The sequence below is a fragment of the Carcharodon carcharias genome, chromosome 1 (genome assembly GCF_017639515.1).
Source record: "Carcharodon carcharias isolate sCarCar2 chromosome 1, sCarCar2.pri, whole genome shotgun sequence".
Classification (NCBI taxonomy): Eukaryota; Metazoa; Chordata; class Chondrichthyes; order Lamniformes; family Lamnidae; genus Carcharodon; species Carcharodon carcharias.
Window position 1 is genome coordinate 2,460,161 of NC_054467.1, and position 23,895 is coordinate 2,484,055.

Here is a 23,895-nt window from a genome sequence, read left to right on the forward strand (position 1 = left end):
CTGTGGAATTCTTTACCACAGAGGGCAGTAGAGGCTGGATCATTAAATATATTCAAGGCTGAGATAGACAGATTTTTAATCAGTAAGGGAATCAAAGGTTATGGGGGAAAGGCAGGAAAGTGGAGTTCAGGATTATTAGAGCAGGCATGTTCTGATTGAATGGCAGAGCAGACTCGATGGGCTGAAGGCACACATCTGCTCCTACGTCTTATGGTCAATGAAGTACTTTTCGAACTACAGGCACTATTGTGTTGTGGGAACTGCAGCAGTCGATTTGCACTCAGCAAGTTTCTAACAAACAGCAATGCTGAATGACTGGACAATCTGTTTAACAGTGATGTTTGTTGAGGGATAAATGATGGTCAGAGCTCCCGTTTGCCTTCTTCACGCAGTGACTGCAGGATCTTTTATTCCACCTGAAAAGGCAGGCGGGGCCTCGGTTTAACATCTCATCCAGAAGATGGAACCTCTAATAGTGTAGCGCTCCTTCAATCATCCTGGATTTTATGATGGAGTTGGACTCAAACCCAAACCTTGTGACTCAGGAGTGCGATGGTACAGGGGTGATTTGGTCATCCAAAAAACTGTGGAATTTGTTCCGATAAAGGCTTACCTCTCTTTCACAATGATAAATGAGAGACATTCTGATGAAAAGCATAGGGCGTACAGCTGAAAGGCCATTCAGCCCATCATGCTTGTGCCGACAATTGAAAGAGCTGTCCAATTAATCGCACACCTCCTGCTCTTTCCCTATAGCCCTGAAGATATTTCCATTTCAAGTTTCTAAAAACGGTTCTGCCACCCTTTCAGACAGTGCATTCCAGATCACAACAACTGGCTGCATGAAACTACCCCCAACCCCCCACCCCCCATGTCCCCTGTCTCTTTTTGTCTCAATTACCTTACTTCTGTGTCCTCTAGTTACCAAGTGAGTATTGACACCACTGTGCCATCCAATGATCTGAGAAGAGTGGGGCTTAAGCAAATCTTGTACCAAGGATATTTTACAGCAGAGTCTATTTAAAATAAGTCCATGAGAAACACAGCAAACACTGCTCATGATGAAACCACAGCAACTTCTCCCAACAACAGCAGGGTTATTTCTCCAGGAAGTTGCAGTCAGTGGAGCATAGCTACACAAAATAAATGAGGTGCGTAAAATCTATCACCATTACTTTCAGCAGTGCAGTATCCAAACGTGACTGACGGAGGCTTTATCCAATCATCTCCATGTTGACCGGGAATAGTAGTATGACTATATGTATATATACCTTCCATTTTCCTCAACTTGGAAGTGAAGGATCAGTTGCTGCACAGCGAAAACCACTTAAGGAATATATACACACCAGTAAGTTCATGCATGTTTTATTGAAATAGTAATATAAAATACTTCCTCATTGTTACAAGTGCATGCTTAAACTGCTGACGTTTCAGAGGTCAAATTACAAAGGCAAGGCATTCAAGGTTGTAGTGAATTACTTGGGCACATTTACAGTTGTTAAAAAAAAGATCAATGGATTATCCATTATGGACCAGTTTTTAACCATATCATCAAACCCGTAACTGATATACAGCAAAGGTGGAAATACACTCAATGTTTTATTGTGGCACGAAAGAAAAAAGTCAGGCTCCACCATCGTGACTAAAACAGCTTCATGCATCTAGAGTTTTACATGTACCCACACATCGATTGTTTAATTTTTCACAATGTTTGATAAACATGCTAGTCTTCTACATGTGCACTTATGTGTACTGAAAAATGTTCAAAGGTTCCAATCCCTCTCTGAATAATTTCAAGAAGTTTCTTTTTTTTTTAAATTACAAAAATTCAAAAGGCATTAAGCAATTTCATACAGTGAATATAAAGTATGCAAGTTTACATTACATTTCCAGTATATGTCAGATCACTAAGCGCATTACAGTCCCATATAGGGACAGTACAGCCATAAATTGGGGAAAAAACATGCATAGGACAGTTTTACAGACTACAGATGCTATTCACTGCATTTTATATGGTATGTCTTGTTCTTCATATAGTTAAAATAAAATTTAAAATATGAATGCGTCACTCATTAATATACAATTCCAGCAAGCCACAACCAACTCAACGCAAATGAAATATAATAAGAAAAATGAATGATAAAAGTTATAAATAAATTTCCAGTTTTTTTTTGGAAAAAGGGTATCCATTGCCAAGTGAGTAAGCTAGGTAAATACATAAACTGGTAGCATTCAAACACACTAAATCAACCTGAGGTAAGCAGAATTTGTACAAAAACCAAATTTGATTTTTGGCATTTTTAATGATTTTGCAACTTTACAATTTCCTTTTTTTAAGACTGCCTAATTTGTTTGAAACTCTTGTAAAAGAGTAACAAAAATGTTAATAAATAGTCCACATCTCAAATCAGCTATTATTTAGTTTGTACAACCTCATATTTTCAATTTTTTTTAATATGTCAAACTTTTAGTTCTGCAATCGTAAATGGACACTAGAAGATTAAAGAGCTACTAGACAGAGATCCCACATCCAGTATAGTAAAGGCCTTTTCAAAATAGATCTGCGAGTCTTCCTTGATGCAAAAGGAAAACATTTTGATTCATCTAATGTGTAATATTTAACCAGCATTTAACTTTTTGCTTGTCTAGAAGCAAAGGCATATCCCATCTGAGGTAACTTAACTGTCAACAATCACAAAACAATTTCTATCACTCTGTTACTGTAATCTGTCATCCAATACCTAGCTCCCAGAGCATGCAGCAGTAATCAGAGGCAAGAATGTCAAACCGCTTATGTGGCAACAATACAATCATGCCTTGGAACTGGAAACTGCGAAAGGATCACTGAATATTGCCGCTCTCAGTGCCGTTCGCCTCTGAGCAGACCACCTTGTTGATGGAGTTAAGGCTGCTGTCACTCGGTATTCCATCACGGCGAGGAGGCATCCTCTCGTTGATACGATCCAAGCCTTTAGCTTCGGCAAAGCTGCTGATCTTATGCTGGGGTGAGAAACCTCGGATAGCTGAGCAGGGAGAGGTTTCACAGCAGATGATCCGTAGACGAGGCAGAGTAGGGAAGGAAGGGTAGGGAGGCAGGAAGGAAGGGTAGGAGTGACATGGGGGAGGAAAGAAATAAGGGGGAAAAATGTGAAACCACAATTTTTTTTCACCCCAAATTAAGATACAAATTCAGTACAGTTACTTGGTTAGCACATTGTGGTGTAAATTCAAGATTTAAGAAACTATTATCAACTTATTTGTAGTAAACCATACTGAACTGAACCTACAGAGCTTACAGGCAGCAATGGGTTTAATAGTCCACCCTTCTATGAAGTTAATAAAATTGGTGCAACTGTAATTGATGGTATCAGATTTCTATTTCAGAAATCAGTCATCATGTATATAATTCTATTCACCTAGTTCCACTTCAAACCAGTTTTAGGCCAATTCTGTTCCACTTGACATGCAGTGAAGTTAGAGGAAAAAAAAAAGAGAACTTCAGATTGAAGTGATGGGTATTACTTTCAGTTGAAAGACATGAAGCTTAAAGTTAAAAACTCAATATAAATGAAAAGATATCCTCCACAGTGTGGAGTTCATGAAGAAAGGCAAACGGCTGAACAAATACACCTTGCAATGTCATGTGCATTTATGTCAAGGCATGGCCATTGTGAAATGGTCCAGGTACATCTCATTCAAGTGGCAGATTTCTTGATTCGTACCAGAAAATTAATTCATCTTCTATACACCTGGACCTAGTTACTAGATTATCAGTGAACAAAACTCAGCGGGAAAAGTCCAGAAGGATGCAAATGCAGTATTGGATAAATATTTTTCAAAGAACAATTCGCAGGACTTTGGGGAAACTAGAGAGAGTGGGACTTTTGGATAGTTTGTTCAAGGAGATGCCACAGGCATGATGGGCTAAGTGTCCTCCTTCTGGTGCTGCAAGTTTCTATGAAGCAGGCTAGAACATTTTTAAAAATTCATTCATCTCTAATTGCAAGGGAATTTAAGAGTCAACCATGTCTGGAGTCACATGTAGGCCAGGCCAGCAGATTTCCTTCCCTAAAGGGGGTCAGGGATCAGTGAACCAGATGATTTCATGGTCATCATTAGGCTTCCAGATTTTTATTGAATTCAAATTTTTATTGAATTCAAATTTCATCATCTGCATTCAAACCCAGGTCCCCGGTACTTGTCGCTGGACTAATAAAATCCAGCAACAATACCACCGTGCCATTGTCTCCCCTAACACTGGCAAAGCGACTGGGAAGGGAGGCAGGAAGGACTATTTATACCACAATGGTATGTCACGGAACAATCAATTTTGGTTCATTGTTCGGTTGCTTTTCATCCTTTTGTTACATTCAGGTTTAACAGGGCAGCACAATGATGCTCCCTGCCGGAGTTACCAGCTGCTGTTTGATGCAAAGCTGAGATGTGGGTTCATCCCTCCAATTTCACACGCTAAATATTTCCAATTATGTCAATATTGTTGCTCAGCTCTCCTCCCATTGGGAGGCATGAAAGTGTGTCATAGTGACTGGTAACAAAGACACCATCAACAAGACAACTGGATCAATTCGCTGATCTCTCTCCTGACTCAGCAATAACTTACAGAATGAAGACAGAAAAGGGGAAGGGGGGAAAAAAGTTAAAATTTGGGAGAATAGATGTTAAAAATAATTACTGGTCACAAAATATAAATATTCGCATTACAGAAGCTGAAACAACCCAGAGAAGCTTGGTGATAAAAATAAGAACTGAAGGCAAGAAATGAAGCAGAACCGGAGGGCCAAAACTGGTTGAAGTGTCCAGGCGTTTAATAATATACACAATCAAGTGACATGTTTAACCCTTTGAGAACCAGGACAATTGTTCAGAATACACAAGTGTGCACATGCATACACACATGGTAAGGACACTTTGCTGTTCAGTCACAATCCTCTAAGCAATATGTTTTGCACTTTCCTTGAATCCTTTGGGTCAGTTCGGTTCAATAAAGGATTACTGATTTATATCCAGATATTTCCCAAATGTAGGTACAGTGGGGGGGTGGGGGGGAGAAGTCAATTTATTGAGTCAGTGTTTCTTATGCTGCTTCTCTCTCCTCAGGAACCCAGGGTGGAGACTGTAATCCTCGCTGTGACAAAACCTTGGTGTGTGCTGAGCTCAACCCTTTAACTCAGGTATGGGCCTGGGTAGGCTTCAAGGGCTTCAGTCGCTCTGTGACCAGATATTATCAGAATGTACTTTGTGATAACCAGATTAATATCTGGCCTCACTGAGGGAGTACCTAGTCTCCGTTTGGAATATTCCCACCAGCCATTCCATGTAAACCTCTCAAGACATGATAATCAGCTGCATGCTAATGTAGAATGAAACAGCAGAGGACGCCATTCACCTCATCATGTCTGTGCTAGCTCTTTGGTACAGCAAGGTAGAAACACACACTGTTTTGCTGTCGCTGTACATTAGAAAACCAAGGACTCATAGTGAGTAACGAAATCAGCCAAGGGCATTCAGTACTCAAAAGGTTAAAAGGAAATGTCACTCCATTTTAAATCAACATGTCATTAAAGAGACACTTCATGCAGGATGTTACCTGCAGCTCATTAGGAACGTTCAATACAGCCACAATGTTCAATACAGCCACAATGATTGTTAACCATTCCATTTGTCAACTCCAGAAACCATGCAGCAAACAAGCAGTTAATGTGCTTTTGATTATTACAGTGGGATCCTTTTAATAATGAAATGGTGTTGGCTCCAACAGGGACTCCCTGTGTCCCAAGCCAACCCAAGTTGAGGGGAAGTTTTGACAAACGTTTTCAAGTTCAGTTGCGATTGAGATGTTGAAGCAAATTCCAGATTCTGAAATGGGCTGACAGCTTTTCAAAAATTTCAAACAGAAAGATGAAACACTTCCTAAGCGGAAGCATTTTATCTTCAATTCGTATTTGGCACATTCCACTAATTATACAAGCTAAATAAAGCAGAGATTAATATTTATATTTTCAGACTTGAATGATGGTTGCATTGCATCAGGGAGTTATATTTTTAATTAACTGTGAAGATTGAAGTTTACCGTAATTAAAGTACACTGTAAGCAGGTCCCACTGCATATCACTCAAAGGCTAGTAATTATTTATAGATCTCCCTGAAAAAGCTGGTGATTCAGATATCATTCATCATGTGTAACACAGTAATCCAACTTGCTGCTGTTGTTCCTGGTCAGACAACAGGGTAACATTGTAGTTTACACAGATACTAGTAAACAAAACACACAGCAAAGCCACAGAGTCACAGAAAAAAAAAGCAAAAATGAATTTCCACCACCGATGCAGACTGTGGATCAGAGTTTGTTAAGAAGAAGGTTTTAAAACTGAGTGTAAATAGCAGTTAGGTAACCACTATTTAATTAGCAGTCGATTTTGCTCTTGCTTAAGCATCTCAAGCCAATTTTGAAGCATCAAAGTTGTTGTTAATAGTTCTTCTGGACAGTACAACTCTGAGTAATATTACAGTTCAGCCAGAAGACGCAAGTGGGTTTTTGCAAGAACAAAGGACACAACTGCATAAAAGGATAAATCTATTTAAAAGCAAGCCACATCTCAACATGGTTAATATGTGACACAGTGTTAAGGAGTGTTAGACAACTGCTGATTAGCCCAACACCCACGCATCATGTACACACTACAGGAATATATATATTTTATATATACACACACACACACACGCACACACACACACACACATATATACACACAATTATGCATAAACCCAGCACAGACCCCATCAGTTGTACAACAGAAAGGGGACTGTCAAATATATTACCTTCATCAGCCTCAATAGCCTCAACAGTAGCTGAAGAAAAGAAAAGGTTTGCAAATTGGATGAGAAAGTTGAGTTGAGAATTTATACTCTTAACAACAACGAGTAGCAAAAAAATAGTAACTGCAGCAAGTCTAATACAAGCTTTAGTATTCTTATGTGGAGATGAGAAACTACGAACAACACGTTCACAAAGAACAACACACAGTCAGTTTGTATGGAAGGAGGGAAAAGAAAAATTGATTGTGACCATTGAGCAGAAAAATCAGTGTGTTATTTCTGTCTGAGTGTGTATGCATGGATTACGGAATCACAACTCATTGGTTTACAGTATCTGATGGAAGATAAGTGCAAACTCTCACAAGGTAAAGTGCTTAAGAAGAAAGGTACATTAGGCCAAATTATGCCCACCAACATTCTCTCGTTACTGGGAAAGACGTGCAAAACTCACTAAGTCTGTGGCACTTGTTAGGGCTCTTTCACCATTCTCTACGAATATTAATAGTGAATGACGCCTGCTTGAAACAGCTGTTTCGAAATGATAAACAAGAAACACTGATTTAGGTTTATGCAATATAAGATGTACTGGATTTTCACAGATTGAGTAAATAACATGCGGTGTATTGTGTATCGTGTTAATTCTCAGCCAGAGGTTCAAAACTACCACCACATCTCACTGTCCTGGGATAAACTGGGCTGCAGGAAAATGCGCAAAACATTTTGCTGTTATAAATTTGGGTTTGGTTTTAGAGCTCCTGCCAATGAGTTTTGGACATGCTCTACCTGGGAAAAAAATCCACATCGCAGAGGACAATCCTTTCCCTTTGATTGTGACAGACTTGCTGGTTCCAGTGCTTCAGACCAAGTGAGTTATTGAAACTCACCAATAATCAATAACTGAGGCTGGCCAGAGATACTACCAGTTCTTGTCAGTGCACTCTCGCTTTGCGAGCCACTTATGATAGTTATCTGTCATTTCTTGCCAGTTAAGTCTTTCTTTACACAGTCCTAGCCATTTTGGTTTTGGCATTCCACGTGGTCATGTTACAACTGGAATCCATTCCATTAATTTCCAAAGATTCCAATCTTCAGTTCTGTGACATGCACATCCTGCCCATGTGAATCTTCGCATTGCTCGTACACTTGGCTCCTTTTCATTCCTTCAGCGTTGGTGATTTCTGACTCCAAGTTGATAACCCACACTCTCTGAGCTTAGCATGGCCAAAGAGTGACCAGTTTTGTTCAATGGAAGTGCTGACTGGAAACTGGCTTCACAGACACATTCTCTCTTGGGAAATATCAGCTGATGCTGAGGCTATTTTGGATATAGTAAATTTACTGTTAAACTTTGGAATATGCAATCAGTTTGGGCTGATAATCTTATATCATTTTTATACATCAAATATAAATCCATCTGCACAATAGATGCAGAGAAATCTTCTTTAGCGTATCCCTAAAAATCTGTAAATTTTCTAAACAGATTTTCTGTTGACCATAGACAAATATTTTGTGTGTGAATGAAAGTTGTGCGAACAGTTGTTCTTGAGGTGCTTTCAGCTAAGCCAAACCTGGCAAAGAGGGATCTGCACAGTATATGCCCAGTGGCTGGTCAGTTTCCAATACATCCTGTCACCCTGCAGCCCCCCCACTGGGGATGTTGACACAATCTCTGTGAGATCCTGGTGATTGTCAAGAACCCCTAGCAGTTGCAGAGGCTACAGATGAAAAAAATGGCAATCGAAAAAGGCCAAATCATAATCGAGTTTGTGAGGTGGAGCATCAGTTAGGCAATAACAAGAAGGGGAGAGAGGGGATGGGGTGAGAGGGACAAGAGAGAGGGAGGGACTGTGAGAGAGGAACAGTCAGAGAGAGAGAGAGAGTGAGAGAGAGCACGTGTGTGTATGTGTGTGTGTGAGATGCAGTAAAAGACTGAAATTGACACCAAACAGAGCCCTGTAGTTAGACTGGATTAAAACAAATAAATGGATATTTCTGTGATTGACAAAGTTGGAGGATTGGCATAAAGGCAAGATAGGCACAGAGGGAGGAGCATCTAAGGTACAGGTAGGTGAATAGGAAATTCCAGACACTGTGGATGAGAGTGACAAGTAGTGTGAAGGAGAATTGCAGCATGCGAAGGAAGAGAGACTGTGGAACTGGGAGGTGGGATTAAGCAGCCAACATTCTCTCTAGTTAACTCCTGGAGTGAGCAGTAATGTTAAAGGGGCCAAAATCACCATGTTGTTTGGCAAAATCAGATGCCTCCCATGGCAAAGGAAGAAGTAAGTTACTGACCATGGCAGGCCCATCTTCATCCATTGAACAAAGGAAGAAGTAAGTTACTGACCATGGCAGGCCCATCTTCATCCATTGAACAGAAAGTGTTTCTACAAAATATGAACGGTTGCTGGGAAACATGTCCCCACTTCGAAAAAGTCACTTGTATTGACGAGGGTGCCTGATCCACTAAGTCTGCCCCCAATCGAGGCAGGCATCTTACTTGCATGTCCACCAACGTCTCTATTGGAAAATTTCCATCCTTTCAAATTCCTCTATGGCCTCATCCCTCTCTATCTCTGTAATGTCCTCCAGCCCCACAGACCTCTGAGATTGCTGTGCTCCTTCAATTCTGGCCTCATAAGCATCCCTGGTTTTAATCGCACCCAATGCCTTCAGCTGCCTGAACCTTAGGCTCTGGGATTCCCTCCCTAAACCCCTCTGTCTCACTGCATGTTTCAAATGCTCGTTTAAACCAACCTCTTTGGCCAAGCTTTTAGTCGCTCACCTAATGTCTCTTTGTGTGACTGGGGGTCATATTTTTGTTTGAAAATGCTCCTGTGAAGCGCCTTGGGATGTTTTATTACATTGACGATGTTATATAAATGGATGATTTTTTTGCTCGTTTTGATCTAGGTTCCATCAACTAACTCACAGTAGTGTCATACACTAATTCATTTACCATTCTGCAAAGTGTTTAGGCATGTTTTAACACCCGCCAATTCGAGGCATCTGCCAAAGGCATTATCTGGTACAGTCATCAATGAGAACTGTTCAGTCGATGAGAAAGAATATTCCCTGTGGCAGCTCTTTTGGGGATATTAGATTCCGGTTGAAACCATGAGACCCAAGGTTCAGATCTCACCACGATAAATTGGCCACTTGTAAACTGTACTAAGAAAAAATTATTAGGAAAGCTACTATATTGATATAAAAGCCAAATGGTTCCGTAATGTCCTTGAGGGAGGGAACCTTGTACTGCTACCTGGTCTGGCCTACAGGTGACTAGAGTTAATCACTAAGTGATTGCTTTTTATTGCCCCCTCAAGTGGCGGGCCATTCAGTTGCAACCCTATTAATTTTTGCATCCTTTCGAAAGAGCATTGGTCTGGGGGTAAGGATCAGATCTCATAACAAGGTAGTGAGATACTGTGTACAGTTAAATGTGATTGATCTCCTGGATTAGTTTCAAATTCCTAAGGGAATCAGAGAGGAATTTTCCAGCTTTATTTCCTCCCCCAGTGAACCATGGATTTAAAGGATTTGTTTCTGCCTCACCCAGGAGTTTACAATATGATTGCCAGTGGATGGAAGGGTAGCTTCACAATTCTTCACAGTTTGGGGAAGTGAAATCGCTTCGGCAGTGTTGGGGTTTTTTTTGGCCTGTCATCCTTCGATTTGATTGAGCTACACGGTTTCTTGCTCATCACTCATCCTTTCTTCATTCTCGATGATGGGACATCAGTTGTGATAAGAGTTGTTCTCAATTACTATCTTCTCTTTGACAAACGCTTTCTCCTGATCACCTGGATTCATGACATTGAAAGCCTTGACGTTAAAAATGCTCACGGGACCCTTTTTTATCGGGATATTTCTTCCAACAAGTTATGGTAACTCAGTTGGTTTGGTTGAGTGCTGTCCCTTACTGTAGCAGGCTTTCAATAATTTCCTGTAGTATTGCAGCATTACAATAGCAGAGGAAACCATAAAATTCCAGTGTGTCTATTACGCACATCTACGCAAAGAAATTATTTTATATTCCATCAAATACTGCAGGTATTCCAGTGACCCAGCTTCTGGGTGCTTTATCTCACCAATTAAATGATCCTCCATGTAGATGTTTTAAGATCTGATGCCTTTAAACCACAAATATATTTCTATGGTGATGCTGAATTTCACTTTTTATTTTTGCTGCCAGCATCTGCTTTTCTGCTTGAAGTTAAATGAAGTAATAAAGAAATGAAGCAATTCACTGAATAATAAAAGAAATAAAAACGGAGGTAGTGACAATCCAGAATGGTGCAACTACACAGCATATGGCTGGGAGCTGCCAGGAAACCAATCAATCCTCACTTGAGGGAACTGCTTTCCTCAGTACTTTTAATGTTCGTTTCCAGGTAGAAAATGTTTTTTATATTGGTGACCCCAAATATCAGTTTGCACAGGTGAATGTTATTAGCATGTGTGAGTTAGCACCAACACACAGAACACTGACGTACAAAGGTACATGAGTGAAGTGAATGAAACGGGTACCTGATTCGTCTGAACAGAAGGGAGAGAGAAAGAGTACATCAGAAAGCAAATAGAATATTGGAAGGAGTGAAGCAGAGAGGAAGTTCATGGGGAGCATTGAACAGACATCCCCATTCCACACACAATACCCAGTTCACACATACATAGATATATCAGGAGACAATTTACTTCAGTTAATCAAATGCGACAGTACAAGTCAACAAGTCTGGAAAAATCTCAAGTACTGGGGGACTTCAACATGTAGCTGAGTGATGGTCAGTTTCATTCGTGTCCAAGGCTCACCCAACATTTATCATGTGAAATTTATACATTCAATAGGTATATCATACAGTGAAAGAGGGGGGGAAAGAAACTGAAGTGGTTAACAATTCTCCTGCTACAATACAGTACATTATGTGGACAATCCACTTAACTCAGTATTCAGGAGCAGTTACCAATACTGATGTGTAGAGAACACTAAATATATTTTAATAACATCTTTCTATTTATTAATTAATCATTTACTTATAAAAGTTAAGGCTTTAACTTATCATTCAAGCCAAGGACTGGCATTAGCTTTCATGGAACTACATAAACACATTAAACTCAATCTTTGGGATCTCTTCAGTTCAAGTTACAGATTTTCAATCCAAACATACAATTGTAAATCAGCAGCAAAGTCAGGATCACTGCGGTCAAAAACCGGCTCAGATTAACAGATCTAAACATTGACATTCATTTAAAGTTAGGCTTCCAAGCAACTACAACTCTTGACTTTGCTTCATTAATACTTCTGGAGAAAGGAATTTTACAAATTATTTTAAAATATAGACATAGATTAGACCTGTGCCCAAATAAAGACTTATTAGAGATCACATACTTAACTGCCTTGTCCATTTTTTTTTAAGATCAAATTTAACAAACGGAATGATGTTCTAGATTACCACATAACACAAACACATGTGAAGGGACTAGGGAAATACAATGATACCGTATGCTTTACTATGACAGTTATACTTGTAACAAGCAAAAAGGAACAGCCAGGTTACCTGTAATAAACTAAACAGTAGAGATAAGCAGAATAAAATGTGCCATTGTTTAGAATAGCCCTTTGAGCTAATTTCTGTAATGAAGGGAAAATACTACAGGGGTAAGTAAGGGTGTGTGTAGGAAATATTCCGTCACAAGGATACTTTACCCAGGGTCATTTAAGCACTTGATCTGGAAGAAATAAATCTCAATTTCCTCATCAGCTCATGGGAGACGTACTCAGGGCGATACAGTTTTGGTTCAATGAGAGGACACCTCCAGAGAATTAAGTTGTAGCATTTAATTTAATCAAAATTTTGGGGCTACTGATAATCTTAAAAGCAGCACCCAAATATCACAACCAACATGGGTTCATGATCACAAGACAATCGAGGGATTGACAAAGACATGGATTCACCTCCAGGGTGTGAAATTCTTAATCTAAGGCTCTGGGACTGGGCTTCTAATAATAAGGTAATATTTTAATGACTTTTTTTGTCATTTAGAGTTGACTCCTTAAATATATAATTATTTACATTGCATAATTCTGAAAATTAATGTCTGTTTTATTAATAATAGTGCTAACAAGTAAGGGGATCAAAGGTTACGGGGAGAAGGCGGGAGAATGGAGTTGAGAAACTTATCAGCCAAGATTGAATGGCGGAGCAGACTCGATGGGCCGAATGGTTTAATTTCCGCTCCTATGTCTGATGGTCTAACACTTTGAGAATAAATCTAATATAATTTTCATTAACTAAAAAAGGCAGGTTGTGAATGAATGTTTGCAGCAAGTCTACTTATATCTTCCGTTGCATTGTTCAATCAGGTTTTTCCCAGTTGTTCAAATATAGACTACATTAAATAAAAATTTGCAACTGTAATAATGAATTAAACAAGAATGCACACAATACACTCACCAATTTGCTGCATCCTTTTACTTTTTTTTACAAAATTATATTAGAGTAATTTTTGAATTTCTTTTTTAAAAGTACATCTCTCCTGGTAATGACGGACATGAGTGAACCAGTGAAGTTGTTTACAGTCTGCTCAGAGCAGCTTTATGAAAAATCTTTCAAGAACTGAGATGAGAAAGGTTAGATTTGGTCCATATGAATGCAGTAGATCACACCGTGCTGTGCAGTATACCTATCATCTCAAGAGCCATCCCAGCCCCTCCCTGGCCATAGAAACATAAGAGTCCCTGCCTGACAGAAGTCAGGAAATGAGCTTCAGTTGCTGTTACCTGCATCTTCTCACCTTGTGGTCTTCTACACTGCAGTAATATTTCATTTGCTGTACATTGCAGTACACAACTAAGTATAGAAATGATTGCAGTGTGCAAACTTCACCACTGACTGCACTGTGGAACTAATTGTACACATTATGGCAATGATTCCAATATCCTATCCACGGTAAAGTTAATAACACGAGTAAAACTTGCTGCTTGAGGTTAGCCCATTGGTCAGATAGTAGGAAATAAATTTTCAATGCCAAGTGAAGAACTGTGCTTGTTTTCTGTGTGAAGCTAAGTAAAGACCTTTTAGTGGTAAACAGACGTTGGTCAAATACAGTTGCAAAGAATCTTTGAAGGACCATTTAATTTCTGAAATAACTAATTCTATACAGTACATCATAACTAACTCCCAGGAAAATGGCACTAATTCACTTTGTTTCTGTGTCGGTCATTACCAGTAACAAGATCATGTCCAATCAGAAAATACTGGCAGTAAAATCATTGGCAAGAGCAAAGGTGGTACTTGTTGACATCTGTCAAGAACAGTTGGGATAGAAAAACGAACTCCATTCTTACCACTTTGGAGGGTTTGCTTTCCTCCAGCCAGCACTCCACTTGGAAGCATTCCTGTGGGAGTCAGGCCCTTTAGTGTCAGGACACTCTCACTCTCCTCTCTGGAAAAGGCAAGCACAAAAGTTACCTATGAACAGCCACACTGGGCAGAAACCACTGCAATGGGAGGGACGTAAAAAGGTCAAAATCCAGAACAGCAGCCAGTGCTGACTGAGCTGGTTTGGTTCTTTTCACTCCCGGTGGTACCTCTTCAGTCTAAAGCAGGTGACTATAACCCAACCCACAATTGGACCTCACGCCATTAATTTGCAAATGCCATCCAGGCATCAACTGAAATAATTCAGACGGAAACGCTGTAAACAATCTGAATACCAATTACAAAGAGGAGCTTAATTGGCAGGGTGAGGTCAGTAAGGCTTCTGGGGCAAGTTGGAATTCTTGTCAAGTGTAATTATCCATTGCAATTTAATGTTTTTGTATTTGCAAAAACTGATTCGTGCAATGCTCCCCACCAACCACTGCCCCCTCCCCCTTATTCCAGGTTTAATTATTCCGCCTCCCTCAGTTCCCCAGAACACTGACCACTGGGCTTAGAAGTTACACAGAGCAATCTGGGTGATTACCATCTCCCCACTCCTGGATTTGGAACACTCCCAGATAGTCCAGCTAAGAACAAGGGCTTGTGGAGAGCTACTCAGGAGCAAAGCTGCAACAATCAGAGGTGGTACACAACCTAAGGACCACAGGTAAACAGTGTACCCAACCCAAAATCAAATGCTTTGGGTGGATAACCACAAGATGATCCAGGAAAACAAACACGGTCAGTTCATTGGAAGGAACTCCCAGCTGAATGTCAGTCATGCTTTTTACAAAGTAAACTGTCCAGAGTGCTGACAGGAGTGTGTAGACTGTTCAGTACAAGGAACACTTAGAGGGAAGATTGTTCAGTCAAAATGTCCTGACAGGGAGAGTGGATCATTAATCTGTGTCCCAATAATATGAATATTAACATAAATCCAAGTATTCATTAGTGAAACAAGATGGTCAGAATTTGATCAAAAAAATTTAGATTCAATCCAATCTGGATTCAGTCTAGATTTTAATCTCGGTCGTTGCCCTCTGGCCCAAAAACAAGTTCTCTTTTTAAGTATTTATCCAATTCCCTTTTGAAAGTTACTATTGAATCTGTTTCCACCGTCCTTTCAGGCAGCGCCTTCCATAGAACCATAGAACACTACAGCACAGAAAACAGGCCATTCGGCCCTTTTCCAGACCGCAACAACTCACTGTGGAAAAAAATATTCTCCTCGTCTCGCCCTCTGGTTCTGTTGTCATTAACCTCTGGTTACCAACTTTCCTGCCAGTGGAAACAGTTTCTCCTTATTTACTGTAACAACAACCTTTAAGATTCTGAACATCTCTTTTAAACCTCTCCTCCACCTTCAACCTTCAGTTGTCAAATGATGACGATTAATGGAAGTGAGACAGGCTGTGAAACATGGGGACAAACTGCTACATCCAACGTTCTGATTATTGTTCTCAATACAGAGCCTCGTGTGGGGGCTCTCATTTATATAATACACCGTTAACTATCGCTAATTCAGCACATTTGGAAATGGTCTCAGCTTGGTGCTGTATAAATTAGATTGCAAGGATCCCAGAATAGAATTGTTAGAAGCAAGATGCGCCTGACAGATTTAATGGTGCTTTTCAGGAAGTATTGGGGTTCATATCAATGATCATTAAGTTATTGAGATGCATATGTATTATCACTGTTATAGGGGTTCTCATCAATAATTATTGGGATTCATGTTAATAATCACCATGTTATTGGGGTCCAGGTTAATGATCATTGTGTTGCAGTGGTCCAGATTAACCCTTATTCGGGGTCATGTTATTGGCATTCAGATTATGCACAGAATTATAAAGCACAGCAGCATTCAACCCATCAAACCTGTGTCAGTTCTTTGAAAAGTGCTAACTACTCACCTGCTCTTTCCCCATGGCCCCTTTCATTCATTCCCCTCAAAAACTATTTATCCAAATCCCTTTTGAAAGTTACTAATGTAATGAGTCTGCTTCCACCGCCCTTTCAGCTAGTGCATTGCAGATCATGAACAGAATTACCTGGAAAAACTCTGCTGAAGGATCATGAGGACTCGAAACGTCAACTCTTTTCTTCTCCGCCGATGCTACCAGACCTGCTGAGTTTTTCCAGGTAATTCTGTTTTTGTTTTGGATTTCCAGTATCTGCAGTTTTTTTGTTTTTAGCATTGCACATCATGATGCACTGTGTTAAAAAAATTATCATCCCTCTGATTATTTTGCCAGTTACCCTAAATCTGTTTTCTGGTTACTGACTCTCCTGTCAATGGAAACAGTTTCTCTTTATTTACTCTATCAAAATCTTTCATAATTTTGAACCTTAACCTTCTCTGCTCTAAGAAGAACAATCCCACCTTCTCCACATAACTGAAGCCTCTCACCCCTGGAGCTATTCTAGTAAATCTCCTGTGCACCCTAACCAAGACCCTGACATCTTTCCATAAAGTATGGTGCCCAGAACTGGACACAACTGCAACTGGGACTGAACCAATGTTTATAAAGCCCAAGCGAAGAAACAACCATCATAAACACTTACAAAAGCAAAACAGCTTTCATCAGAACTGAAACCTTTACTCTGTTTTTTTCTCCACAGGTGCTGCTTGACCTGCTGAGTATTTTCAACATTTTCTCTTTTTTATCATTAAACTCAGGCCTTCAAATTCTTGGAGGGAACACAAGTGAATATACTGGAGTCCCAAACAAAATTACAAAGCTAGTTAACAACAGCAGAGGATATCAGGAGGAGGACAGAACTTACCGGAGGACAGAAAACATCTTGGCCATCTTGCCAATTGCTCGAATCTTGTTCCTAATGACTTCTTTACGGGCAGCAGCAGATGCACCTGGTAAAACATCACATTGACATCAGTTTCGGACTCCTTTCTCGCCCACAGACAAGCTGGAGAAGCTGAATCTCTTAATGTTCAGTGAGTAATGCGGCATCAATGTTCATCAGCGCACGTCAGAAATCCTGCCTGAAATGGTCTCCAGGCTTCAAATTAAAAGCAGCAAATTCAAAATGAACCTCTGAGCACGCTAGATACTTCAGATTCCCAGACCACACCTAAACAACCCGGAAATTAAAAATCAATTTATTGAATAACGTTGCGAGTTGAACTGAGAATTTTATTTAATTTCTTCAGCAGGGGCATGTTCCAGAGAGGGGAGAGGGCGAACTGACAAGACAATACCTTGGTCACATTGGAAGATTTCAAAGCACTTTCCCCATTGGATTGCTTTGGCTTCTGAATGACCCTTGCTATTTGGGCAACCCAATTTTTTGTGAGGAGAGAGGGGAGAAGGAGAGGCAATTTTGAGTTTAGGAGCATGGGATGTCAGTGTGGGGCAATCAGTGAGGTTTAGTACCAACGGTGTATCTCAGTACCAATCTCAGAAAAATCTACATCACACTCGCCATGCCACTGGCACAATAGATTGTCAAATCACGCTGGGAGCCACATTTGTGGAGGGTTGAATCTGTCCAAACTTATTTCACATAAAATGTTTATAAAAATGTGAAAACCTTCATTCCACGAGCACAAAATGGATTTGAACTAAGACCCTGAGTGAAAGTACACTGAGATTCTCTCACTTTAAAACTTTTAACTCAGGTTCTCTTACTAACTGGTCACTTTAGGTGAATATTTGTAATGTTCTCGATTGGCTAATTAGCTCAATTTATTTTGGAGACAGAAACTTACTAGAGATTTAGTAAGAATATTAGGAACCGGTGATATAAGGCTCCAATGTGATGCAACAAGGATTTGATTTTGGGGCAATTAATAATTGGAGCATCTGAAAATGTTGAGAATGGATTAGGGTTGGGGTTGGAAGAAACTTGAAAAAGTATGTGGGCATTGACACCTATCCTAACAGAATATTAAGAGAGTTAAAACTGAATAAGACCATCCCCTCTCCAACATATATTCCAAATTTTTTGCTCATTATCTAGGCTTTCGCGATGAAGTCTGCAGTATAATTGGGTCAGTTGGTTAGCCTCTGCCTGTGAATCAGACGATTGCAAATTCAAGTGCTGACTCGAGACCTTTACCCATTAGACTAATGTCTCAGTGTGACACTGACAGGCAGCATCTTCGAGACTGTCTTCTAGATGAAATATTAAATTGAAATCTTGCCTACCTGTTCAGGTGGGTGTTTATGGTGCTGCTGAAAGGAGCTCTCCCAGTGCCATGGGTGACATTATTCCCTCCATCAACACCAAAATACTTTATAACTGCATTACTATTGATCAATGTAACAACATTGACAAGAGTTGACTATTAGGAGTGAATGGATAACAGTTACTTGCCCTGAAAATCCAATTCCTTAAAAAGTTAACCAGAGTCAGTATTTTTAAAATGTGCCATGTAATTCACAAAAATACCTGCAGGGTTGATTGTTACATTTCCATTTTAACCCATTCAGAACAATGTGCTGGCTTTACAACGAGAGCCTTTGACTGTCACATTTTACACAGTGCCAGCTGCTGTGACCTCCTTAGGAAGCAGCAATTTCATCCAGGGTGTACAATATTTTACATGGAAAGGACTTTTCCTTCCAACGTGGAGAAGCGAGAATCTTCACTAACGTTCAAACCCTTTGGGATCTGCACCAGTTAGGGGACAGACTGCAGAGAACTGATGTCCACTTTTCTAGACTTGCAATGATTGTTTGTGGATAATCAAATTTAAAACTTTACATTTCTCGGGAAAACCTCATAGGATGGTGTCTCATTAAAACAGCTCAGTGAAAATGTAATGGTTTCCTGACAATCCCATTTGAATAGCAAATGATTATTTCCCTTATTTCTCTCTCCCCCTGTGGGGTCTCCATGACTGAGGTGGATTACACATTTCCCTGGGATCAGCATTAATTCAACTAAAGTAAGTTATTCTGTAAAATGCATAGAATTACATAGACTGTCCAGTACAGAAACAGGCCATTCAGCCCAACTGGTTTGTGCTGGTGTTTATACTCCCATCCTGCTTCCTTTCATCCTATCAACATTACATTCTACTCCTTTCTCCCTCATGTATTTATCCACTTCCCCGTAAATGTATCCATACTATTTCAGTCACTTGAATCACTCAATCACTCCCTGTCGGTGTGAGTTCCACATTCTCACCACTCTATGAGTAAAGAAGTTTCTCCTGAATTCCCCATTGGGTTTATTAGTATATTATACCATAAATTCACAACCTCTAATTCAGGTCTCCCCCACAAGTGAAAACATCCACATGTCTACCCTGTTGAATCCCTTCATAACTTTGAAGACCTCCACCAGGTCACCCCTCTGCCTTCTTTTATCTTGAGAAGTCTGTTCAGTCTTTCCTGATAGTTACAATCTATTAGTTCTGGTATAATTCTTGTAAATCTTTATGCACCTTTTCCAAAGTCTCAAAGGCTTCAAATGACAAGCTCCCAACAAAGAGGCAATTCTACCTCCTAACTTTTCCGCCTCATTCTTCTGTGAGTGAAGGTTAAGTTTGCAGGAGTCATTCTTTCTCCCAGTGGGCAGGTGAAATGTATCAACTAGAAAAACTCCTATATTCAATGTCTGGCCTCTGTGGAGAGAGGGATTCTCTGCTGGGGCCTGCCACAATAACACTATAAATTGCCTTGGCTCCCCCGAATTAAAGAAGATCAGATTACAGTTCTTATTCCTTTTTCCTACTGCATTGTTCCTCCTAGTGTTGGGCAAAGACATAATTGGGTTTGGATGTGACCCTCTTCCCATCCCAGCACCCCCTGCCTGCCGATACCCATTGTCAAAGTTCACACGTGAATAATGGTTCCTTGAATTGGGGGAAGGGGTAGGAGTTGGAAGGGTAAGAGCTAGGAATGGCCAATCTGCCAAGGCTTGAATCGTTCAGCTTTAAGTCAGACAAACAAAGGCATCGCATTTAGTTTTTGGACATTTCCCTGAGGAAAGTACAAGCTGAATGAAAATGGTTAGCACTTTTCTGATCTACTCTACTTGGCGAAGCAGCAGGGGAATAGATGAGACACAAGAGTGAAGGCACAAAGTTCAGCTTTTCTTTCCTACTCTATGCATAGCTTCTCTAAATCTCTATCCAGAAGTTGAATTACTGAGATCAAATATGAAAAGGCCAAAAACTCATTTAATAGAAGCCTAATCAGTGAATTTCAAAGCTCCATGCTCCCAAGCAAAAGCAAATTGTTTTTTTTTTAAAGAGTTGGGGTTTGACAGCTCTCTCAACGCTGCCCTGTAAATGTCAAATAGTGCAGGCGAAAAATGACAAGCGAGTCTCTACCAGCTTTGCCCTTCTTCAACAAGTCATTTGCTTTGTACCTTTCTTCTGGCCATAAATGAGTTGTTCTTCTCATAAGAAAATCCAGAAAATAAAGAGACAGAAAGATCAGTAGGAAGTTTTGAAGAATGGGAACAAAACACAGGTACAAATATCTGACACAACCAATGGAAAAGTTTTAAAATCAAATTCTGTGGAGATAGAAGAGAAACAAATTAGATAAGGAAAAAAAAAAAGAAAAAAGAAACAAAAAACAAAAATAACTGATGAAAATAGGCACTCGGAATAAAGCAGCATTTTATCTATTGTTAGCACTCTAAACTAAGTTAATATAACTTAGCGTAAGACAATGAGCTCTGTTCTGTCTAGTGATGCTATCTACTGTGTATATGCCTGAATGAACATAACAGGTTTTATTTTCTGTAATTAGGATGTAAATGGAAAGTTATGCCTTTTTACAGCAATAGGATTCTGGACCTTGGAAAGGGCACAGAAGAGGTTCACTAGAATGGTTCTAGCAGAGATGAAGAAATTTAGTTATGTGGAAAGACTGGGGAAACTGGGGTTGTTCTCTTTGGTGCGGAGGTGGTGAAGGGGAGATTTAATAAGAGTTGTTCAAAATTGCAAAGGGATTTGATAGAGTAGGGAGGGAGAAGCTATTTGCAGTGGTAGGAGGGCTGGTAACCATAGGAACAGGGAGGAGGACATTTAGCCTCTCGAGCTTCCTCCTGCATTCAATGAGATAATGGCCGATCTGCAACCTAAATCCACAAACCCGCCTTTGCCTCATATCCTTTAATACCTTTGGCTTACAAAAATCGATGAGTACAAACATAAAATTTGGAGAAGAAGAAGGCCTTTCAGCCCCTCGAGCCAATGCTGCCGTTTGATAAGATCATGGCTGATCTGAATGTAACTTCAACTCCACTTTCCTGCCTACCCTCGATAACCTCTGACTCCCTTGTGAGCCAAGAATCTCAGATTTAAAATTAACAATTGATTGAGCATCAGAAGTGATGAGGTGTTTCCTAATTTTACTCTTGAAAGATTTAATTCTATTTTTAAATTGTGTGTCTAGTCCTAAGCTCCCTAACTAATGGAAATAGTTTCTCTCTATCTACTCTAACGGTTCCCCTCAAATTCATGAAAACTCCGATCAAATTACCCCTCAACCTAAGTTCCAGGAAATACAACCCCAGTTTTTTAAAATGTCTTTTGTTACCAGAAGACACAGGTTTAAGGTAATTGGCAAAAGAACCAAAGGGGTAGATGATGAATTTTTTTTAAAAAACAGTGAGTTATGATGATCTGGAATGCGCTGCCTGAAAGGGTGGTGGAAGCAAATTCAACGGCAGCTTTCAAAAAGGGAATTGGATAAATACTCGAAAAGGAGAAAATTGCAGGGCTATGGGGAAAGAACATAGAAATGGGATTAATTGGATAGCTCTTTCTCAAAGAGCCAGCACAGGCACAATGGGCCCAATGTGCTGCAAGATTCCATTAATCGGGGTGTTATACAACGTGCTACCAGGGCCACTGATTTCTCTACCCACTTGCTTCACTTTTGATTTTTTTTGTTCTTCAATTCTGTTTCACTGTCGATTATTTGAGTAACTTTGAGTCAGCAAACTATGGAGAAAAGCACATGTGATGCAGGAAGTGGTATATACTTACAGGAAGTAAATTTGATATTTTTAATTACTGAAATGTCCCTAAAACAAGTTATCTTGCCACTCACAAAAATATTAACTACAACAACGACAGCATTTAGCTTGGTTAATTTTTCAACGCAGCTTGACAATGTGCAAGAGTGTTAGAAATGTTTTTTTTTAAATACAGTGTAGAGGTTAGAAAGTCAGTACAGAAAGATGAAAGAATTAAAATGATTAGAGAACAAGGATGCCAAAAATGCAAACAAACCATCAGGCAGCAACCAAGACTGACCTTTGGGAATGAACAGGGAACAAGAGTGTTTTAGGCTTAGCTTTTTGGCTACAGAAGAGAGATTTATCAGCATAAGCAATTAATTTTTGCAGTAGTTACAACCTTTTCAGTCCAGGTGCAGTTTCTTACCATCAAAGCCATCGTCTCCTTCAGTCATCAGTTCGTCATCAGAGCAGATGCTGAGTACATTCACCAACATTTCAGTCACTAGGAGAAAAGAGAGAGAAAAAACATCAGCAATACAGAGCACCCTCTGCAATGCTTGCATTGAAAGATAATTCACCCAATCAGAGGGACACATGGAACAAATAGCAAAGATTGCATTTTGGAGTTATCATTCCAGGCTCCCAGATCAATACATTTACCTAGCCAAATGCCTGGTGTCTCTAGACACGTACTCATAACCCTAAATGGTCTTGCTGCAGTTTATTTTAAGTTGTGTCCTACCGGTATAATGGAGAAAGTCAGGGTGGAATAAAATAGAAGCACCTCAAAATGTGGGCTAAAGAGACAACAAGCTCACTGATTGACTGAGGGTGAATGATGCCATGAGCATGTAGATAACACATGGAGTCAGGGGCATAAGAAATGGCCTTGAGGGAAAGTCAGAACAAGAGCAAAGAGCTAACAGAACAGACAGTCAGAGCCGATCATATTGTGATGCTGCCCTCTCTGTTGGGAGTGAGTGAATGAAATATGTGACAACATGGTTGATAAAGTAGAGTCTCTGTGTGAATTACTTCCAATCAAAATCATCACAGAGTTCCAACACATGGTCATCTGTTCTCTAAAGGATTTGCAAGTAATGTCCATTTGTTGTTTTTGCTGTGTGTAAGTAATTTTATTTGATCATTATTGCTACTTTCTTTAGCTGGTCTGCATACTTCAGTATTCCACCTCCATCCTCTTCTGACATTTCATCGTATACTACCAGCATTTCTGTCCCTTGGCATCGGTTGTAAATAACAGAAGAATTTGCATTTATATAGCGCCTTTCACAACCTTAAGACATCCCAAAGAGCTTTACAATCAATGAACTACTTTTGAAGCGTATTCACTGTTGCATTAGAAAAATGCAGCAGCCAATTTGCACACAGAAAGCTCCCACAAACAACGATGACAAGCTGACCTATCTTCAGTTGCTTGAGGGATAATATTGGCCAGCTAAATGCGGAGAATGCCCCAACTCTTCTTCAAAATAATGCCGTGGCATCTTTTACACCTGACAGGCAGGCAGGGCCTTGGTTTCATGTCTCACTGAAGAACAGCACTTCCAACAGTGCAGCATTCTCTCAGTATGGCATTGGGAGGGTCAGCCTTTCTGACCTGTCTCTGGAGTGGGGCTTGAACCCACAACTTTCCGATTGACAAGAGAGGGTGCTACCCAGTGAG

At 40.0% G+C, this 23,895-nt stretch overlaps 1 protein-coding gene across 2 annotated transcripts in view; it reads right to left on the reverse strand.

Moving 5' to 3' along the window:
* Positions 1-1,349: 1,349 nt before the first annotated feature.
* The window catches only part of LOC121277620 (serine/threonine-protein phosphatase 2B catalytic subunit alpha isoform), a 356,398-nt gene continuing 333,852 nt past the window's right edge, over positions 1,350-23,895 (reverse strand). The window contains exons 10-14 of one of the 2 annotated variants that reach the window (XM_041187182.1): positions 22,633-22,710; positions 17,046-17,130; positions 14,186-14,283; positions 6,841-6,870; positions 1,350-3,023 (exon numbers count right to left, since the gene is read on the reverse strand). In XM_041187182.1, coding sequence (XP_041043116.1) covers positions 2,842-3,023; positions 6,841-6,870; positions 14,186-14,283; positions 17,046-17,130; positions 22,633-22,710 — 473 coding nt within the window. In that variant the 3' untranslated portion in view covers positions 1,350-2,841. The remainder of the gene's footprint in view (positions 3,024-6,840; positions 6,871-14,185; positions 14,284-17,045; positions 17,131-22,632; positions 22,711-23,895) is intronic. The other variant, XM_041187189.1, reaches the window with a different exon arrangement.